The sequence below is a fragment of the Heliangelus exortis genome, chromosome Z (assembly GCF_036169615.1).
Source record: "Heliangelus exortis chromosome Z, bHelExo1.hap1, whole genome shotgun sequence".
Classification (NCBI taxonomy): domain Eukaryota; kingdom Metazoa; phylum Chordata; class Aves; order Apodiformes; family Trochilidae; genus Heliangelus; species Heliangelus exortis.
This window is the reverse complement of record NC_092454.1, coordinates 46,341,472-46,363,528: the sequence shown is the minus strand read 5'-3', so window position 1 is coordinate 46,363,528 and position 22,057 is coordinate 46,341,472. Positions and strand designations below refer to the sequence as shown.

The 22,057-nt window shown below is 41.8% G+C and overlaps 1 protein-coding gene across 1 annotated transcript in view; it reads left to right on the top strand.

The window, feature by feature from the left end:
- The first annotated feature begins 7,032 nt into the window (after positions 1-7,032).
- HEXB (hexosaminidase subunit beta) overlaps positions 7,033-22,057 on the top strand; it is a 16,919-nt gene continuing 1,894 nt past the window's right edge. Inside the window, exons 1-13 of the mRNA XM_071731616.1 lie at positions 7,033-7,570; positions 7,672-7,823; positions 10,249-10,314; positions 11,052-11,098; positions 11,316-11,426; positions 14,286-14,387; positions 15,727-15,856; positions 17,620-17,800; positions 18,837-18,923; positions 19,333-19,405; positions 20,058-20,232; positions 21,024-21,114; positions 21,331-21,435. Coding sequence (XP_071587717.1) covers positions 7,239-7,570; positions 7,672-7,823; positions 10,249-10,314; positions 11,052-11,098; positions 11,316-11,426; positions 14,286-14,387; positions 15,727-15,856; positions 17,620-17,800; positions 18,837-18,923; positions 19,333-19,405; positions 20,058-20,232; positions 21,024-21,114; positions 21,331-21,435 — 1,652 coding nt within the window. The 5' untranslated portion in view covers positions 7,033-7,238. The remainder of the gene's footprint in view (positions 7,571-7,671; positions 7,824-10,248; positions 10,315-11,051; positions 11,099-11,315; positions 11,427-14,285; positions 14,388-15,726; positions 15,857-17,619; positions 17,801-18,836; positions 18,924-19,332; positions 19,406-20,057; positions 20,233-21,023; positions 21,115-21,330; positions 21,436-22,057) is intronic.

Genomic DNA, 22,057 nt, shown 5'->3' with positions numbered 1-22,057 from the left:
AGAATCATAGAATAGGCTGGGTTGGAAGGGACCTCAGAGATCATCGAGTCCAACCCTTGATCCACTACCGCTGCAGTCACTAGACCATGGCACTGAGTGCCACATCCAGTCTCTTTTTAAATGTCTCCAGGGACGAAGAGTCCACTACCTCCCTGGGCAGCCCGTTCCAATGCCTGATCACCCTTTCCGTGAAAAAATTCTAATATCCAATCTGAACTTCCCCCGGCACAATTTAAGACCATGCCCTCTTGTCTTACTGAGAGCTGCCTGGGAAAAGAGACCAACCCCCACCTGGCTACCCCCTCCTTTCAGGGAGTTGTAGAGAGTGATGAGGTCTCCCCTGAGCCTCCTCTTCTCCAGGCTGAACAGCCCCAGCTCCCTCAGCCTCTCCTCATAGGATCTGTGTTCAAGTCCCTTCACCAGCCTGGTTGCCCTCCTTTGGACCTGTTCCAGGACCTCGATCTCCTTCTTGAACTGAGGGGCCCAGAACTGGACACAGTACTCGAGGTGAGGCCTCACCAGGGCTGAGTACAGGGGCAGAATCACTTCCTTGGACCTGCTGGCCACGCTGTTCCTGATACAGGCCAGGATGCCATTGGCCTTCTTGGCTACCTGGGGATCATCAAGACAGTCATCATGAAGCTGCAGCAGGGAAAGGCACAGAGTGGCCATGTGGCATAGGGCAGCTGAACCTACTAAAGAGTCTACAAGGAGAAGACAGTATCATGAGAGTACTGTGCCTAATAACTGTGATGTCACACACATGTACCTCATTAATCAGTGCATATACATAATTTGACTGTAGTATATAATAGAGCTAAGCTATAACTAAGCCACTGCAGCATTGATTAAAGAGTATTGTCAGGAAAGGAATTCTGACCAGAGCAGACCAACACAACACCAGATGAGGTCAGCCACAGCTTTATCTGGCCAAACTCAAAAGCCTCCATGGATAAACAATATGGCCTGTCCAGACAGCTTCTTACAGACAGTGCTGTGCCAAGGAAGTTACTGCCCTGTACTGATGCACAGGGCTATTCTACACCCCCATATTTCTCATCGTTGAAATTTCTGAAGTCTTCTGTTACTACTATCCTCAAGTTTCTCAGTCTCACTGAAGTTCTTCCTGTAGGCTGTCATCCTCTCCTACTTTATTGTACTGTCCAGAAATCAGTTATTTCATCATAACAGACCCACTATAGTTCTTTCTAGAGAACTGGGACTGCACTTGAAACCACTGTGTGCATTTGCTTTGTGGAAAGCAAAATCTTTATGAGAAAGACATCAAAACTTTTACAAGACTCCAGCCATCCAAAACTTAACAATTTGAGAGATGGCAAGGAGGGAGGCAGGAAAAACAAGAACCACTCAGAGACTGAAAAATAATATTTTTTTTCCTTGCCTCTCTAAACATGTCTGTTTATGGACTGGAAAATTCTTTTAGTGTCCTTAAAGCTTGGGCATACTGCTGTGCACTGAATTTTGCCCTGTCTCAGAAGCTGCAGCAATTACACAATTAACCATTATCCTGCAATCTGTAATCAATAAATTTGAATGTTAACTACTCACAATACAAGTAATCATGAAGTAAGCATCTGATTTGCATGGAGTTCTTCGGTGACAAAATACTATAATATTTATTTTGCTATATACACACAGCATGGAGAAACTCAGCAAATAAATTATACGTGTGGAATGCATTGCAGTTTCTAATCAGCTAACAAAAGGTAAGAGGACACTACCATTTCCCTCACGCCTGTAGCTCAGCCTTCAGGGTGGTGTACCCAGGAATGTGACACAAAGCTGACTGAGTGAGATCATACCACCACCTGCTGCCAAAACAAGGCTTTGGGAGGAGAATATTTCACCATCTCTCCCAGTAATATTGCTAGGTTTCATTACCAGTAATACACATACACACATACAGATGTATGTATATACCTCTGTTTATACCTCATCTTCTTTGATTATTAAAGAAGTCTCCAACATACAAAGCTTGCAAGGGTTCTGTGCCTCAAACAGTGTGTGGAGACTCCTATAAGATGTTTCTGGGAACAATTGAAATAATTATTCTATCACATACATATTCAGTGCTGACAATGTGCTTCTCTAGAAAACATCTCTTTTAGAGCTTGTACACAGAGACAATTTAGGCTAGTATAAAGCAAGAGATGTAGAAATATCTGTGTCTTCAATGTGTAATTTATTACAATGATGCAACAGATGAGTGACTAAGATGCACTGGTAGTAATTTAACCTCAAACAAATGTCCAGTATTTATGTTTGCGTGGGTCTGCCTTTGGTTGATAATACATTTGTAGGTGTCTTCCTGTACCACACCTCTTTGTGATTCACCAGCCTGCTCATGAGGATGTGCTCTCCTTTCTTGAAATCTTAAAAGCCTAATGTCATGTCTCTGAAAATACGTTGCCATGGACCTGGTCAGGCTCCTAGGTCCACCTGCAGGCGACAGAGGATTTAACCAGCAAACTCAGCAGCTGGTCTATGTGCTATGCTGACTTGTCATGCTGTCAACAGGAGATATGCTGGAATCCTGGATTTTACTTATGCCAGGGAGCAGCAAAGAGGCAGAATGCCTTGAATCTTAACATCAGAAAACTTTTGAGGGGATCACTGTCTTCCACTGCTATCATAGCTATCTTGCACAAACTAGTGATTCCCTATAAGTCCCTTCTCCTCATAGGAATTGCATGTGTACAAAGAAGCTCTAACATGATTAGAAGTTTTGCACTAAAAGACCTTTTAATAGCACATAGTTCCATGGCAGAGAGAATGTAATTTCAGAAAGCCAGACAGAAACCAGGATGGATGCTATAGTGGACAATTCTGATGGAGCCTGCCCAGAAGTAAAGAACTGGTGCTATTTTTAAGGACAACTTTGTTTAGCAGAAGGGCAAACGCTGAAGTGTTTGGGCTGTAGTTGTAAAAGATCTGGGGATCTTCAGGTAAGTGGTCCTGGAAGCACAAGAAATTCTCCTTCTGCTTGAATAGTCCTTATTTCTACATGCTCAAAATAGTGACTCCTCTGCTAAATACCTCAGTTTCAATCCAGGACAGCTGTACCATGTTCTACTTTGCCAAACCATGTGTGCAGTGATGGACTGATCTGAAAAAGCAGCAGCTAGTGATGAGGCACAAATCATTACCCAGCATAGACTGCACAGGAGCCCTTGTTCACTTCAGCCTTTCCTTGCTTCGGACATCTCATTGCAATTGGTGCAGACCAAAGAACCAGAGCTGATGAAAATAAAGAACCCAGAGCAATCTAGTTGGCAGCAGGAGTTCTCCACCAGAACAGGAGACTTCGTCAGTCTGAAGGCCCCAAACACAGTCAGCACCAACCCAGACCTCAGAATTCCCAGACAGCTGTGAAGCAAAATGAAAAATCAATAAAGGCTTCTATAGCCAGTGAGTAGAAGGGAACATTTCTGCAGCTAGCATATGCTGGTGGTTTCTCCTAACATGTTTTTTGCACCTTCTATAGGCTTCACTACTGAAGCCACAGGCTCAGTTCAGTACCAGAATCATTCAGATTTTCTTGTATTAAAGCAACACAACAAAAACAGACACACTAAGCAGACAGTAACACACAGTGAGGCTGGCAGCCTAAACCACAATTCCCTTTACAAAATAATTTGTGTGTACTATATATGCTTTGTCCACAGTTTACTTTCCGGCTGGTTCACATACTTACACTCATCATGTGTCTGGTATTTGCATCCATCCATTCACAAACTGCCCTTGCTATTGTTTGAAGCAGTTTTGGCCTGTGAGTTTTCTTCAAGTTACATCAGTTAAGCATCCTGTTTTGGTTAGTTCTCATCCCTAATTAGTTATGTGTGTCAACATCAGTACAGGCATTCCCACTGTGTAGCTCACACACAGCTCCTGTATGATCTTCTTCCATTTTAAAATTTTCCTCAGCCAAAAAACACACTTGAAGTCAGTTGGTACCAAGTCCATAATTCAAGCCAGTCTGTGGTTGCATACAGGATTTCTAGGCTGTCAGCAGTACCAACCTTCTAGATCTAACAGGTGCCTGGATACCCCTGGTATATAAAGGATGTCCTTAAAAATAAATCTGTACAAGGTGGACAGGACAGAAGAGAAGATACTTCTGGAAAAATCTGGATAGACAACCACCATACAGAAGATCATGTATAAACTAGGTTAGGAATTTACAGAGCACCAAGTGACTCCCTGCTAGATGTTTATTCTATTTCCAACTGCAGAATTTTTGTCCATTTCCCTATAGGAAAATAATAATGTGAGCAGCTACTACTACTATGAAATTATCATCTTACTTTAACCAGTCCTCCACAACAAAAGCAGACAAGCCCTTCAGCAGAGGTAGCCTATACCATTTACCTAGAGTAAGCTATTTCATGCAAAGATTCAGGCTCATATGCAAAGGACATGTAGTGCTCTTAATTAAAGGATATGTTCCATTACTCACATAGTGGAACAGCTGAACTGCTTACAACCATGGTGAAAACATTTACTTGTAATTTAAGTCAGTTTCAGTTAATTTCAGAATTTAGCTTAGCTTGGAAATGCAGCAAGTAAAATATCACCTGGTTTCCCAATAATGGGAAAGTCACACTTCTTGCTGTGATAGATTTCTTTCAGAAACTAATGGAAAGGCCTTTAGCATACTCTAAAAATGTCTGCAAGGGACACCAGTGTGGAATTCCCAGTTTGGTGTCAACTGACACCCTAGTTTACTGGGCAGTAACTTCCCCATCTGTTGGCGAGACTAGGGTGGCCACAGAATATTATTTGGTGGTAAGTCACTATTTCCTCTCTGCTGCTGAGTTATTTCTCAAGTAAGAGGAGTCAACTGCAGACAGCTATCTCTTTGTAGACTAAATGTCTTTGACAGCTGGAGACACTGCTGAGAGATTCCCAGTCACTCTGAAGTGACTGATGTTAGAGCAGAACTGGAAGAACTGAGAGCCACTTTTAACACTTCCTCCTATAAAAGATATTGCTGTCCAGGCCTACACATTTTGGTTAGCAAGATGAATATCTGAGATTCCATAATGTTGAAAACTGCTTTTTTTTTGCTTTTTTTTCCTCCTATTTAACACAGGAATGTGTGTGTGAAAGAATTTGTACAATTCTGTGTACAAGTCAAACTCAGCTATTTTCATCATGTTGAGGTCTTTTTCATCCTTCACGCTCCAATTGCATGGATGGGCACAGCAAATGACAAAACCAGGATGTTTTGATTCAATTCTTTCAGTTGCAATTCACAGCCTCAACATCCCTTGCATAGCCACAGCTTTCCCTCATCCTGATTTTATTCACCCTTCCATCACTTTTTTTGGAGGAAGATTAGATCAGCTCCCTGGACCTGCTGAGTGTTATGGCTTGAACAGAAGCAGCCCTGGGTACACCTGGCAGCCAGGACTCCCCTTCCCTTAAACTGTGCAGCCCAGCCCCACCAAGATTCACCAAGAGCATGAGGTACCAGACTTCTCAGAGAACCTTCCCAGAAGCAGTAAGAGCCTCTCCTTCAAACTTGCAAAGCAACACAGGCAAAATGAGGCAGACAACTGCTACTGAAGGAGCGAGGGTTTGCTTCTTTAGAAGTATACAGCTAGACATCTGTGTTCTTTGCAAACGTTTGTTGTGAAGCCACTTTTTTTTTTTTTTTTTTTTTTTTTGGGGGGGGGATGGGGGTAGGGGGTTGTGTTTTGAAGAGTCTATTTCATAACCCAGTGCATGTGACTAGAGTTAAGCTTGCATACATGCAGATGGCCAAGGAAGCAAAGGCTGACCAGATTTTAAGCTGCACTGCAATGACAGCATGCGTCAGCTCCCTCGTTGCTTTAACTAGTGTATTGCCCATGACACTTCACTGTTTACAGTAACCATACAATTAGAGGTAGTGAAGAGCCTAATTTCCTCCCACTGTGACTTCCAGGTTTCAAAAGCTTGATAAGCCACAGAATCATAGAATGCTTTGGGTTGGAAGAGACCTTGAAGATCATCTAGTTCCACTCCACCTGCCATGGAAGGGACACCTCCCAGTAGATCAGGTTGCTCAAAGCTCTTTCCAGCCTGGTACTGAACACTTCCAGGGATGAGGCTGCCGCAGCCCCCCTGGTCAACTTGCGCCAGTGTCTCACCACCCTCAAAGTAAGGAATTTCCTCCTAATATCTAACCTAAATGTCTCCTAGTTTAAAGCCACTGCTCCTTGTCCTATCATAGAATCATAGAACCATAGAATTGGCTGGGTTGGAAGGGACCTCAGAGATCATCAAGTCCAACCCTTGATCCACTACCACTGGGGTTACCAGACCATGGCACTGAGTGCCACATCCAGTCTCTTTTTAAATATCTCCAGGGACGGAGAATCCACTACTTCCCGGGGCAGCCCATTCCAATGCTTGAATCACTATATTCCCTTCTAAAAAGTCCCCACCCAGCTTTCCTGTAGGCACCCTTCTGGTGCTGGAAAGCCACTATAAGGTCTCCCCAGGCTGAGCAACCCCAACTCTCTCAGCCTGTCTTCATAGAAAAGGTGCTCCAGCCCTCTGATCATCTTCGTGGCCCCCTGTGGACTGGGATCTGTCCTTTGCACTGGTATCTGTCGAAAAAAAAAACCCAGTTTGGTTAAAAGTTGAAATATATTTCACTGCAACTCAGACTTCGCTTATTCACAACATAGCTGGTAACGCGATCTGCAGCTAGATGATCTAACCTAAACTCTCTTAGAAACTAATCTTTTCGCTAAGACTGATACTGTTTCGTAGCAGCACCAGTTGCGTTACCTTCCCTCCACAGACGGGAATTTCCCTTTACCCCACAGAACCGGAACCGTTCAATGCTTCCCACCCAGAAACGCCCTCTTGCCACCGCTGTCAGGAACAACAGCGCTCGGTGGCAAGGAGCGGGGCGAGACACCTTCGGGGATGGCGAAGCGGCCCTTCCGCGCTGAGGGAACCAGCCCTCCCGGGAACCTTCCCGAGCCTCCCTCCTTCTGTCCCTCCCTGGTCCCCTCCCTGGTCCCACTCTGGGGCCCCTCCCGCTCCGGGCAGCAGCTGGGCCGCAGCGCGTCCGCCAGGGGCCGCTGAGGACTCGATGTCTCAGGCGAGCGGGCTCTGAGGCGTGGCCCCGAGGCCCGCCCAGTGATGGCGGAGGCGGGGCGGGGGCGGGGACCGCGGTGCCTTTCGAGCGGGCCGTCGCGGGCCGCCAGAACTGCAGCGCCATGGTGAGAGCCATGGGGTTTGTAGGGTTGCTGGTGGGGCTGATCCTCGTGCCCGCCGTGCTGGTGAGCACCAGCCTGCGCCACGGTGGCCCGCGAACCGAACCGCAGCCGGACGAATGGGAGCCGGACGAATGGGAGCCGGACGACCGGGAGCTGGACGACCGGGAGCTGGGCTCTCACCCCGTCCCCCAAAACTCGCTGTGGCCCCTGCCGCAGAGGGTCCGCACGTCCCGCCGCCAGCTGCAGCTGGTCCCCGGCCGCTTCCAGCTGGTGCACGGTGCCGGCTCCGCGGCGGGGCCGGACTGCGGGCTGCTGCAGGACGCCTTCCGCAGGTGAGGGACGGCGGGGTCGGGGCGGCTGGGGGGCCGCTGCGGGCGGCGGCGGCAGCAGCCGTTACATGAGGGCCCCGCCGGCGTCTGTGCTTCCCCGGCAGGTACTACGAGTACACGTTCGGACAGTCCCGGCGGCGGGAGTGGAGTCGCAGGCCGCAGGGCCCCCGGCCCGAGCTGTTGCAGCTGCAGGTGGTGATCGAGTCGGCGGATCCCCGCTGCCAGAGGTACCCGCACCTCGGCTCCAGCGAGGCCTGTGAGTACCGCGCACGGCCGCTCCTGCCTTCCTCCCGTCCCGCGGCTTGCACAGCATCGCTAGCGCTCCTTGCCCAGTCATGTGTCCAGTTTAAAGCCGGCTGATTTTTTTATTTTTTTTTTTTTTTTTAAGGAACAGGAATTCATAGGCTTACTGAGGTGCTCGAGAACATTTCACAAGAGTGTCAACCAGAAGATAATTCTTGCTCTTAATGCTGTGAGAAGTGCCAGCCCACAGTGAATCATGAAGCATAGCCTATGATTCCCGCAGTTTATTCAGCTCTTTTACCTGCTGTTATCCCTTCTAGTAACTGTCATTAAGAATTAGAGGTGTTATAACACGCTGTACCCGATTATGTATGGCAGAGCTGTGCATAGCAAGAGATCAGACTTTCTTTCAGTGCAGGGTACTGAGTAAAGGGTGGCTTTGCTTGTTCCCCTGTTTTCCTTAGACATAACTGCATTTTAGTCGAAGCTGCCTCCACTGGCTTCGTGGTGTTCCTATTCTTCCAGGAAAACCAGGAACTGTTCATTGAACTGTTCATCTTGCAGTGTCATATATCTACTCTTTTTCTATCAGTAGGTATAAGACGGGATTTAGAAAAATGATGATTATATTGGATTTGTTCTGTTACACTTCCATAGGTATATGACTGAAGTCCAGAATGGAGAACTACTGTAAAATCAAGTCTTCATCAACAGAGAAGTTTCTTAACAGACATAAGGATGAGTTGATAGTATTGCTTCTTGTCTGTCTGGGTTAGCACACAATCTAACAAATTAATTCAATTGATCTAGTTCTGTCTTGAGACAAATTTCTGTACTAGGCAAGGTAGTTGTTTGGTATCCAGGATGCAGATCCTTAGAAGAAGATCCTTTTAATCTTGGGGCATACATCTGCAGCAGGATTAATTCCACCTGACTAGTAATAGTATTTTTAAATTTACTCGGTCCTTTTTGGCACATTTAGTCTAGTAGTGCAATTTTTGTGTGCAAGTTTATCATATATTTCAATGCAAATGAGGTACTGTAGCAAAATTGCAAATGGTTCTCCCACAGTCAGGTGGAGAATGAAAATTATCCTGCTTTACAACTGGATAAACTTTGAACTGTTTTGGGAACTTCAGGTCTTAACCAAAACCAGTTCTTCTCTTCTGTCAGGGAATCTGTCAGATCATGTGATTTTTAGTTTGCAGTCTTCAGGACAGTCAGTTTCCCCTTCTGCTGTAGGCGAAGTAGTTTGCAGTTACAAATAACATGGAGTTTTCTTAATGAAGTAAGCTGACCTCTCTGTACTTCAGCAGCATTTTGATTTTTCTGCCTTTAATGGGATACCTTATTCAGGGAACAAATGCTAAAATACACAGTTATTGGTCACTTGCTAGACTGAGCAGTTTGACTCCTTTTCTTAACAGAACATTATAGATCAGTCAGGGACTATCCTATAGCATGAGTCTTGGATATGTAAGCAAAGTACAAGTTCTTCCCCACTCTCTTCTTGCCTGATTGTGTGAAAGCTTACAGATAACCCTATAAAACTTGTTCTGCGTTCATTTAAGCTTCAATACATGTTTAGAAGAAGACTCCTGTCTTGAAAGTAAATCCCTGACTGAACCACAGTTTACCTCTGAATGACCCATGGAGATTACAGTAGTCCCCTAAGTTCTTTTTCTTGCTAGGAACTTCAAGCTTATGCAGTCATACGGCTTTACATTAAAATACTTTCTTCATGTCCCTGAACAGCTTTTCTCTGATAGTTTAGATAAATGTTTGAACGGTATAGCTTAGAACAAACTGTTCTTTCATATTGATGCAGATCAAATAAATCATTGTACAGCAGTTTACCCCTCTGATTTTTTCTTTGCAGCTTCAAATGTGTGACTGGTCAGTTTATTATAGATCTGATGTTTTATCATTATTATTATTATACCAGTCTTCCAACCCACACCATTCTTTGATTCAATTATTGTTATTTTTTTCCCTTTGTAATTATACCTTTATAACAATATTATTTGACAAGCTAAACCTCTAAAAAAGTATGTAAGCATCATCTGTGTAACAGGAAGGTAAAGAGAGAAGTAAACTTCACCTGTGTCTTAAATGAAAGATACAATCTTGTATGTTTTAAATCATCTGGATTCAACTTGACTGGAATTCTGGCCCATGTGCAATATTTAACACTGGCATTATGAAGTACTGTATTTGTTTTATCATCTTACTGGTTAACTTTTGATTATCCAACTAGCAGCTTGCATTATTTCAGGATAACATAAAGGAATGATTGCATGGTATCACCATTAAAAGCAGCATTGGTTAAAACTCAGAAAACAGGAGATGTGACAGTTGAAGAACCTCATTAATGCCTGGCAGTATAATCCTGTCTGTCTGTGCTTTCTTGATGAATAACTTCTTTTTCTTTTCTTCAGATCATTTAACTGTAACTGAGCCTGCTGCTATATTGAAAGCAGATGAGGTATGGGGTGCTTTAAGAGGTAAGCAGGTCCTTTTCCTATAGTTACTTGTTCTAGGCTTATACAAACTACATGAGACTAAGAACTGACTGACCACTGAGCTCATTACTTTATGTGAAGTAAGCTTGGGCACTGAGGCCAGAAGGATACCTAGGTGTATGTTGGTAAGCCCCTCAGTCCAGATGTTCAGCATCTTGGATCCAGCAGGGTATTGTTAGTACATTCTTGCTGTTCCTGAAATCGGCCAAGCACACCAGATCCTGGATGCTAAAGAGCTCTTTGATCCACAGTGTGAACAAGTTATTCTCTGACTGCAACATGCAACATCACCAAGAAGACCATAATGCTGAGTTGTCTTTTTGCTGGAATGTTAGTCTAAATTAGCAGATTTTTTCATACTGAATTAGAAACTTAACCATATCCAGACAGGACAGGAATAGATGTATGACAACACCAGAAATTCCTACCTTACTCTCAGTAACTTCCATATTATTAAGGATTAATTTCAAACAGCTGAGCTGTAGTGCTAATGCTCAGTATTTGTATATAATTGAGAGTTTTAGTCATCCAGTCATTAATTTCTTTAACTTTGATTCTTAAGCAATTGAGAAAACTGCGCTAAAGAGAAACTGAGCTACAAAGCATTCTTTCTAGTTATATGAATGCCTATAAATAGTTGTAGTCCTGCTTTTAACTAAAACTTTATGGACAAGTATGAGGTTGTACTCCAGATCCTTTTCTTGGATTGTTTTTTCCAGGTCTGGAAACCTTCAGCCAGTTGGTTCATGAAGATGACTATGGGAGGGTAAGTATGGCTTTGAACTAAAACTACTGTCCTGATTACAGACGCCCACATTCTTGATCAGGTGCTCTTCTAGAAATTGCAGATTTACTAGTTTCATTAGGTATTTTTTCAGGAAATGATCCTTGGAAAGCTGTTAACAAATTGAATATCAAGTATTACCTCTTTGAAATTATTAATACAAAACGGCAATTCTAATTTTCTATTCTCGTTCTCATAGTTTTATGTCAATGCATCTGAAATTGATGACTTCCCAAGATTTGCTCATAGAGGAATCTTACTGGACACTTCAAGGCATTATTTACCATTGAAATCTATCCTTATAAACCTGGTAAGTGGGTGGTTTCATGTCATTAATTGTGAAGGCTATCTTTTATTATGTTTTACCCTGAAGTAGGATTCAACTGGAGCTGGTATGAAAGGAGAACCAATCTCCTGTGTCTGGCTTCTAAAAGGACAGAGTGACCTTTGCAAAGTGAAGGTCAGAACATACACCGGAGATGAGCTGCGTGGGCACACACAGTGACCAGTGAATCTGTAAAGGAGGCTGGGATTTAGAGTGCTTTAGTTTTTCTGTGTTTTGTTCTCTAAACCAGCTTGTCTATTTCTCCGAAAAATGCTTTGAGATCCTGACATCACCAGGTAACAAATCTTGCAAATCCTGGCCTCAGGGACAGTGGTTGCAGTAAAATTCAGGTCTTTTCAGCAACTAGGCTTTGGTAGTCTTTTTCTAGGCTGCTAAGAGCAAGCCATTAATTAAGCAGTACAGTGCAAGCAGGGAAACTGGAAATTTTCATTGGAAGCTACAGATTTCCTTCATCACATCCCTTCAAAAACTAAAAAAACAAAAACTAAAGCAAAAAAAACCCAAACAAAACCAAAACAACAGTCAAAACCCCAAGCAAATCATTCTCCAAAAAGCTAAATCTAAGAATTGTATACTTCCACCTCAATGCTAAGGTGATTATTTTCTGTAAAGCTTGCTTTTCCTGTTTATTGCTTCCCTTTTCCCTTGAAATGCTTGTAGCAGGGCTTATTTGGTGATTTGAAATGGGGGAGGCTTTGAAGGAATACAGAGTTTCCTATCTTTTTTTCCCCAAGATGAAATATTATTAGACATTTCCCTTCCATTTTGCAGAATTTTGTGAAGCAAGCTTAAGATGGGCAGGAAGAGAATGCAGGCAATATCAGTCGTCATTTCCATTTGCTGCCTTAGACTATGCTCAGAACTTGCCCCTCCATAGCTATTTATGACTTATTTACCTTCAAGGTCTGTCCCTGGTCAGCAGGTAGGGTTTGTGGTAGAGTCTTAGTGGTAACTGCAGGTGCTTCAAAGACTCAAGTATTTGTGTGAAGATTTGTTGTCTTTCTTGAAAGAAACAACAATATCCAAAGAGTAACTTGACTTTTGAGACTTGCATTTCTAACCATTTTTGTGTTTCTGGAAGTGTTGCTGTTCTGTTCTTGATATGTCTGTCCCTCTAATACTTTCCCAGAGCTACATTTAAAACCATTTTGCTAGTTTAAGAACAAGTGTACTTCTCCTCCCACCTTTGTGCCTGCTTGACTCAAGGCTACCTAATAAAAAGCCACAGTAGTCCTTTCAGTGACAAATGGTAATCGGATGCTTAAGGGAGCATCAAGTTCAAGTACATTTAATGTGTTCAGTTTCTGTACTGTATTGCCAGGAAGGACATTGTCCTTCAGGAGGAGGTCAGAAGGCAGTAATTTTCCAGATATACAGTTCGTGGAAAGTTGTTATCTGATACGAATGCATAATGATGTGGTAATTATACTTCTCCTGTCTAATAAAACAAGTGAAATAATGTTGGGGAATGGGTGAGGTATAAGTTTTGTTTTGGATTTGGTGAGAGTTGCTGAAGAGATTTTACCACTTTTTTAAACACATAGCTTAGTGGAAAAAGAAAGGGGGGGCACAGAAATAATTGTGTTGTGACAAGGGATTGGACACAACTCTGGTGCAATTACTCAGTTACGTGTAGGCAACACTCCATCTGCTCACAACATGCAGCACTTGTAGTGACTCTAAAAAACTTGCATAACTCAGGGTATATGTGTAACTGTTGGTCTGGAGTCATAACTGCATTCCAGAGAAGAGCAAGGAGGCTGTGAAGGGATCCAGCACAAGTCCTGTGAGGAAGGGCTGAGGGAGCTGGGGGTGTTGAGGCTGGAGAAGAGGAGGCTCAGGGGAGACCTCATCACTCTCTACAACTCCCTGAAAGGAGATTGTACTCAGTGGGGGGTTGGTCTCTTCTCCCAAGTAGCTACCAGTAACACAAGAGGCCATGGACTTAAGCTCTGCCAGGGGAAGTTTAGGTTGGATGTTAGGAAAAAATTCTTTACAGAGAGGGTGATCAGGCATTGGAATGGGCTGCCCCACCAGGGAGGTGGTGGGTTCTCCGTCCCTGGAGGTTTTTAAGAAGAGACTGATGTGGCACTCAGTGCCATGGTCTGGTAACCCCAGTGGTGGTGGTGGATTAAGGGTTGGACTTGATGATCTCAGAGGTCCTTTCCAACCCAGGTGATTCTGTGATAATTCTAAAATAATTGTGTTAACAGTTATTTTGATTATCTTCAAGTCCAAAAAAAGGGAAGTACCGATACTGCAATGACTGAAAACATAAGGGGAGCGCTATCTTCTGTGAAGAAAATGTGTGGTTTATTTTGCATGCTTTTGAAATGGATTCTCTCATGCTTTTGAGTCCCTAGTATTTTGATAGAAAAGCATAAGCTTTACTGTAAGCTAAAATAGCTGTCAGTGCACAGAGAATTACCCAGGTAGGTTTGAAAGTGAAGAAATTCACAAGCCTTTATAGCAATTCTCCTTCTGCCAGCCACTGTGGCATGTTTAGATCAAGAGCTTATTGACAGCAGTGGGGCAAATAGATGTCAGAGGAGTGGTGCAGTAGTATAAACAGTCTGGTGCATTTCCATATGTGTTTATAGGGTTTGATGAAGTATGGCATGCTTTTTCTTTGATGTGGGTTTTTGGGGTTTTTTTGTTTAATTTTTTTAAATATTAGTATTGTTGTTATTATTGTTGTTATTATTTCTTTAGGAATGCAGGTTATGCTGGGACCAGACCACCTGTTTTGCATAGGGTTTCTGCAAGACTCTGAAGTGCTTAACTTGACTTTACTTTAACTTGACTTACATTATTTATTTACAGGATGCCATGGCTTTTAACAAGTTCAATGTTCTCCACTGGCACATAGTAGATGATCAGTCGTTCCCTTACCAGAGCATTTATTTCCCTGAATTAAGTGACAAGGTGAGTAAACATAACTGGAGTTGTGATGAGACTGTCTGGGAAGATATCTGGCACCTATTTCACAAAACTAAAATGCAGAGCCTACCAATAGGTGAATACAGCTGCCTTGGCTGATTGTGAAACAGTATGAGAAAACCAGCAAGTCCACATCTAGGATCCTACCTGAGTTAACTTTACACAGCACAGTATGTCTGTAGGAAGTCTAAAAGTGAGAGGTTGTTTTCTAAAACAAATACAGTGCAATGTATCTCTTTATTTTCTGATTCACAGCAGATATTGCTAATTAGTGAAAGCCATCGTGGGGTTCTTGCTCAGTCATGATGCAAGTAGTAGCCAAATGAATAATTAATTAGACTGAGTCTAAGCACGAAGTCTGTGATTCTGTTTTAAAGTTTTTATTAGAATCTGACACTCATGAAAATCATGTAGGCAGTGGTTTCGCAAATTCCATGAAGAATTTTATAACTCAAAAATTGTAGATTTCAGATGTTGCAGTCATATTGTTTTTCCTAGTAATGGCTGTGGAGCTCTGTCCTATTGCTCACTGACAGCTGGTGAGAGGGACATGGCCTTTCTCTCAATAGCTTTCTTTCTGAAAGGCTTCTTGGTTACCATTGTCTTTTTTGAGTAACTTGACTGTGCAAATCATTTCCAGATAAATGGACACCTAAGGCACTATTAATCATAAGGAGTCAGGATGCTTTTCTTGCATAATTTGGCTTTTGGCAAGCATCTGTTTCACCAGACTGTAAAGGTCTGGGTCATTTTTCACATTTGTTGGCTGTGTGAGAGTGGAATAATGCTCAGAGTTGGTGTTATAAAACAAACCTGCACTGATGTTAAGTTGGGCATTGTATCAAAACTGACAGGGAGAAGTGTTGGAAGAAGACACCATTCTTTCTGACTAGCAGAATCTTTCCATTAGTCTTACATGTCATGTAACAAGGGCCCTATATTTCAGAACTAATCATGCAGGGATGGAGGGGATAACTAAACTTGTCTCTGTACTACATAATTGAAAAATATATCTTGCAAGAATCAGATACATTCTGATATAGAAACTAGCTTTTCTGTTTTCTTCAAAAACTGACAGCTAAAGACGGAAGGATGGTCTCCTCAGGAGATTTGTCATGGTGTGGAAAAAGGGGTTAATTTTTGTCAGGGTTTTTACGGTTTGGTTTTTTTTTTTCCCATTAATCAGCTGAAATGTTCTGCCAATGCCATTGCACATGTCAGAAAAGGCCAGCTTGTAAAACTGCTCTCCAGTCTAAATTTTAACACTTTAATCCCAGTGTTGTGAGCTGCTTTGTAATCTTCTCTAAATATGAATACTTTCCAGGGAGCATACTCCTATAACCACATCTATACTCCTACTGATGTCCATCTGGTGATTGAGTATGCCCGGCAGAGAGGCATCAGAGTTATCCCTGAGTTTGATACCCCAGGACACACACAGTCTTGGGGAAAAGGTATGTCCAAGAAAATATTAGCTAAAATATTGTGGTAAGTAGAGTGTAGCAAGCAGATTAACTTGTTAAAAAGCAGCCTGTAAAATGCTTTAAAAGACCCTCAATCAGGGGTAAGCAAGGGGCAAACTCAGTGTTGGTGATGACCTTTACATGTTAGAGGAACTGAAGTAATTGGAGGGAGCTGACATTTCCCATGGTGGGAATGTAGGGTAAGGCACAGATACATTCTGTCTGTCTTAGGTCATTCCCTTATCCAGTAATCTTGGATTACTGGAGTAATAAGGCATTGGCTAGAAACAGTGAGCTGCTCTCTCTAGAGTAGAGATTTCTGCTTTGGAAAGATTCTTTCAAAGTGGTTGATGTTTCTCTTAGTAGTAAAGTGATAATCTGCCAGTGTACAAAACGCAGCAAAGTTTGCTGCAACTTCACTCTCTTGTCTCCTGGGTTTCAGAGCAATGCTTGCATTAGCAGAGAATGCTTGAGTCTTGTGAGTGGTGGTGTTTACATGAAATCAAGGAGACAAAGTACAGAGAGTACAGGGAACCTTGTATCTTAATTCAAATTGCACTGACTTCAGTTTCGCTGTAATAAACCTAGGATGGTTTTGGGCAAAATGAAAAAAGCATGGCACTTCATAGCTTAGCTATAGCCACGGAGCTTATCTTGTGCTCATCATGTGAAGGTGTTGGAAGGTGTGTCAGGCTCTTTCTCACAAACTTAAAATGAGGGGGAAAGGAACCAGGCAAAAGCTAAATTTGTGAGGCACTCTTTCTTGACTCCTTAGTCTCATGTGGTGTTTTCTGTTAAGGAGCACTCATAAGAAACAGTGGCTTCTCCAGTGATAATCGAGGTGGTCTATATTCTCATTAAGAGCAAGGTTTAGCTCCAGGAGCAAAAAGGAGAAAAATCATTTGTTCCTGATAGCTTCTTGTAAAATAGATTATTTTTTTTTTAATCAGGCGTAGGAGCCAGTCCTGGCTTTGACTATGAACCTGGGTAGCTAGGCTTTGTTTGCACCCCAATTCAAGGTATTAGAGAGGAGTCTTAAGGAGTGTGAGGAGGGTAGTTGGGTAGTTGAAGCAATCTACCATTCTTGGGCTGTTTAGGGGAAATGCGCTCAAGAAGGAAACACACAGCCAGGAGGGTGCTGCTGCTGCAACTGCAGTTCACCAAATAAACTGAATTTAGGAATCCCTGGCCTACATATAACAATTTTTTCTGTTCTGATATTCTGGATATCATGCTGCTTCAAATAACTTGAGTCTATAACCCATGCTTAGCTTTGATGTCTGTCTAGCTTGTCTTTCTTGTGTAGAGGTTAATTCCTTACAGACTGATGCAGGGCATCTACCTTGAGCTATGTACCTATGTACCTGTCTAGGTGGTAAAAAGAATAATAACAAGGGAAAAGAGGCTTCTGAAGCACAGTCATTGTATTAACTTTCTTTCTAGATCAATTAAAGCTTTTTTGTTCAAAAAGTCACAAGAAACTGTTTTTCAGGTATGGTCACATTTATGTTCCTTAAATTAGCGTGTGATAAATTGCAAATCTAAAAGTCAGAGTCCTGATTTCCAGCTAGAGATTTCTTCAACCTTGGCCAAGTTGTTTTATTTCATCCTACTTCTATTTGATTATACTTAGATTACATAAGCACTTAATTCAATATAGTTAAACTTCTAAATATGTGTAACTGCCTCTTCCTGCTAGCAAAGTTAGCATGCCAACGTGGAACTGAATATCCTCTATTAATTGTTTCTATTAGGTAAAAAGGATCTTCTCACCCCCTGTTACAATGGAGAACAGCCATCTGGGTCCTTTGGACCTGTAAATCCCATTTTGAATACAACTTATGACTTCATGACTAAATTCTTCAAAGAGATCAGCAGTGTATTTCCAGATGCATACATTCATTTGGGAGGAGATGAAGTGGACTTTAATTGTTGGTATGATGACAGTTCAAAAAAATAAATATCTGGTGCCTCTTAAACCTGCCTAAACAGATCAATTACAGAACTCAGTTGCCTGAGACATCTTTCACTGCTTAACCCAAAGACCTCTATTCCTACTTTCCTATCTCTTTATGGGCAGAGCATTTGTGATCCCTCAACAAGCAAGTGACAGTGTGCAGAATTTTGCTGTGACTAGTAGTTTCACAAATGTTCAATTTCTTCATGAAAACTAAAATGGCAGGAAGGAGAACTAGAGTGGTGGGAAAATGCTATATAAAATAATTATCATTAAAATGCTGTGTGTTAATGGAAAAGCAGTTCTTACCATTGATTTCTACCTTCCAGAAAATATACTAACATCGAGTTAGCATATTAGTTAGTATTATGGTACTGAATCTTGTGTGCTTATATTTAAAGCATTAATATATTGACAGAGTTCTTCAATTGGCTGTGGGTATTGAATATTTTGGAGTGTCTCTGATGGAGAAACTAGTAATACAGAACTTGGAGCAGATCTAGTTGGATGAGTGTTCAAATTGATGTAGCTAGTACTTGTGTATTCTGTTGAAACATCAAATCTGAACACTCAGGACATGCTTTTAATTTTTAAAAATAAAGAAAATTTCTGACATGTTTTATCACAAAAGTTTCGCTTAGGGATATTTTCCCAAATTCTTGAGGTCACTCCCATAGATTCCTTGGTACTATGGCTGCTCAGTTTCCAGACCACCTGGAAGCTTTCCACAACGTTCCAGAGAAGTCAGGAACCCCAGAGCTCTTAGAGACATCCTGCCAGAGAGTGCTTCAGAACAGGACTCTGTTAGTTCTACCAGAGAAGTAGGACTATTGGCTTTATTTCAAGTCAGGGTGAAACTGCTTTGAAATACTGGAATCACGTTAGCCTTCTGCTTCTGCTCTCTTGTGCTTTCCAGGCTATCAGTGTGCTTGTGCATAGGTGGAAATGTTTTAAAACAAACAAACTAACTAACTAAAACAAGTTTTTTAACTTACTTTGTTGTTGTTATTTAAGGAAATCCAACCCAGAAGTGAAAAATTTCATGATGAAGCGAGGATTTGGCTTTGACTATGCCAAGCTGGAGTCTTACTATATTCAGAAGTATGTTGGTTCTTTAATTCTTGCTCAGCTTTTCACAGCCACTCTCTAAGGCTGGTGTTGAGGTGCAGATACTGAAGCTTATTTAGATTAGCCTGTATTGTTTTCAAAAATTGCCATGTACTGGGCACTACCCACTTACTTTTATTTCTTTTGTTCTTCAATAACATGGATTTAGACACCTGTATGAAGCTACCTGCTGGTAATTCTGAAAATCAGTTTGTGTTACTGCACAGACACATACACATCTCCTTATACATGGGAGAGCACTGAAGGCCAAAACCAGGAAAACCTGGTTTTCCTTGGTCTCCTATGCAGTGCTGGGGAAAGCTTGATGTGCCTTGGTAGAAGATGTCGATGCTTCCTGTGATCCATTGACATTCACAAACATAATCTCTTTTCTAAAATCTAGGATTCTGGACATTGTTTCCTCATATAACAAACGATACATGGTCTGGCAGGAAGTGTTTGATAACAGAGCGCAGGTAAGATAAGAAAATAAATAAGGTACTATTGCATAACAGCATAATATTGTGGGAGGCTTCCAAAACAGACTGTTTAGTAGTTACTATTATGTCTCATCACTTAAAACAAATCTGCTGACTTTGGTAGGTCTCCCCAGGTGTGAGGCCTGTCTTGAAATTATCATCTGTTGAAAATGCAAAGTAAGTGGAGCAGTAACACCAGCAGTGAAGTGCTTTCTAAAGCTGAACACAGATAATAAAATATTATTTAGAGCATCAAAATATTAGGTTTAGAGCATCAGAGTAAAGGGTAGGATATTTCTATGACTTTCCAGATTTTTTTTCCTAGTAACTGTGTGTCAGCACACCAGGTGCTCAGTGTTTCAGAGCTGGTCAGATAACTGGTATATGTAGCAACACTCTCAGGGCATTACCTGTAGTGTAACCCAGACTTCAGTCTAGTGTGAACTCTGTCTTTATTTCCCAAAACCAGCAGAGATCTAATCAGCTTTAGACAAGTGGGGAAAAAGACAGGAAAAGGTGGCCTCTAGATAGTACGTCTTCAAAACAAAATACCACCCTCCCAGTTTTGAAATTCATTGTTGTTTTTCCTGATAACTTTAATTAATATTGTCTCTAATGTTTTTTGGGGTTTTGTTTTTCCCTGTTTTAGCTGAAACCAGACACTGTAGTTGAAGTGTGGATGGGAAACAACTATGTTCATGAACTGAGCCGTGTCACTGGAGCTGGGTTCACTGCTATCCTGGCAGCTCCTTGGTACTTGGACTACATTAGTTACGGGCAAGACTGGAAGAAATACTACAGCGTTGAGCCGCTTAAGTTCCCTGGTTTGTTACTTTTTTGATACACATGTTCTGTCCATGAAAGTCTTTAGTTCACAGTGTGGTGTAGATAAAAAGAATAAGCCCATACAGAGTGGTCATGCAGTCATTATAGTCAGATACACAGTAATCAAAGCATGGGGTGTCAGCTAGAACTCTTAAATTCTCAAGTAAAAAAATACAACTTCAGTTTCTGACAGGAAAAAGTGTTGACTTCCTCAAGCATCTTGGCACTGGTGCTTGTGTGGGAAGGGATTGGTGCTGGACTAGGTGGACATCATGCATTAGGGAGAACATTGGGCAAAATGACTGTAGGTCAACAGACATTTAATTCATATTGGCAAGCTTCTAGAGGATAGAAGATTCTGGAAGAAGACGTTCCCTTTCTCTGGCAGAAGCCAAGAGAAACATGCATTATCCAGGGCTTTTATTTTGTGCAAGGTAGCTCTCAAAGCTGATTAGAGAGATCACTTGACTTCTGTTGCTTTTCAAAGAATGTTCTGTGTAGGAGTGAATGAACAGTTACAAACAGGACCAAAAGAATGCTGACATAGAAGTTAAAATCCCTTCTGACAGAGAAATGGATTTCTGAAGTGGATTGTCTGTGCACATGGCCTGGTGGTTCTCACATTCAGTAACAAAACTACCAAGACATTAAATTAGTGCTTAGAATAAATCCTTTATATGATAAAGCAAACACCTGAACAGCAGTCCACTCTGAGGATTGGAAAATTAAATTTTAACGTGTGCCTGCCCTCTGGGCAGATAGAAATTCTAACTCTCTGCTTTGAATTCAGGATCTGAAGAACAGAAAAAACTTTTAATAGGTGGAGAAGCTTGCCTGTGGGGAGAATTTGTGGATGCGACTAACATCACACCAAGATTATGGTACAAATTGTTTTTATCTTCGTATTTTAGAAAACTGGGTACAAGGAGCATTAATTAATCCATCAGGACCATATGTTAATGGTATCTGTGCTCTGTAGCGAACTTGAGCAGATATAAAAATTAATGCTTCTGGATGTTTAAGACCTGGTGTTAAAAACTTTACTCCATTCTTGGTTATAGACTATACAGACTCTAAACCTCGTTACATCTTTACAGGCCTCGAGCAAGTGCTGTAGGGGAAAGACTGTGGAGCAGCAGGAATGTGACCAACCTGCAGGATGCCTATAACAGGCTGACTAATCATCGGTGCCGCATGCTCCGGTAAGATTAATGCCTGCCATAAAGGTTGGTTCCCATGCCTTATAGCCCAGGGACTTCAAGTGTAGGCCTAAATTGCTGGCCTGTAAATGAAGGGAGGAGAGCTTGTAGTCTGGTGCTACCCCATGAGAGGTTAATACAGTATTTCTAGACAGTTTTGCAATGAACGTGTTCAGAACTCATTAACTTCCTTCAAACACTAGAACACTTTGTCACTCCTCTAAAGGAAAAAACACCATGATTGACTTGTCCCAGACACAAAGGATATACAAGGATATGGGGGAGGAGTATGCAGACTTAAAAAAGGGTTTTTTTACTATTTATTTATTTTAAAAATTAAAGACATGCAGCAGGTAATAAGGTGAAGCTGTTTGCATGAGAGGTGAACTCAAATGAGGTATTTTTTCAGGCACTAAAAAAACACTGAAAGGGATGGATAGGGAATCCTTGAGGAATTAATTTTTTTTTATGGTTAATGTAAACTAAGTCAGTTTGTTACATACTCTTCTCTGCAGTTCTTCACTGAAAACTACCTAGAGAAGTTACTCATCTTTGTATATATCCAGTTGTAGAAATGAGTGCTTTCCAGGTCTGAAGTCAAATTTATCTCCACTTTTAAAAGTAT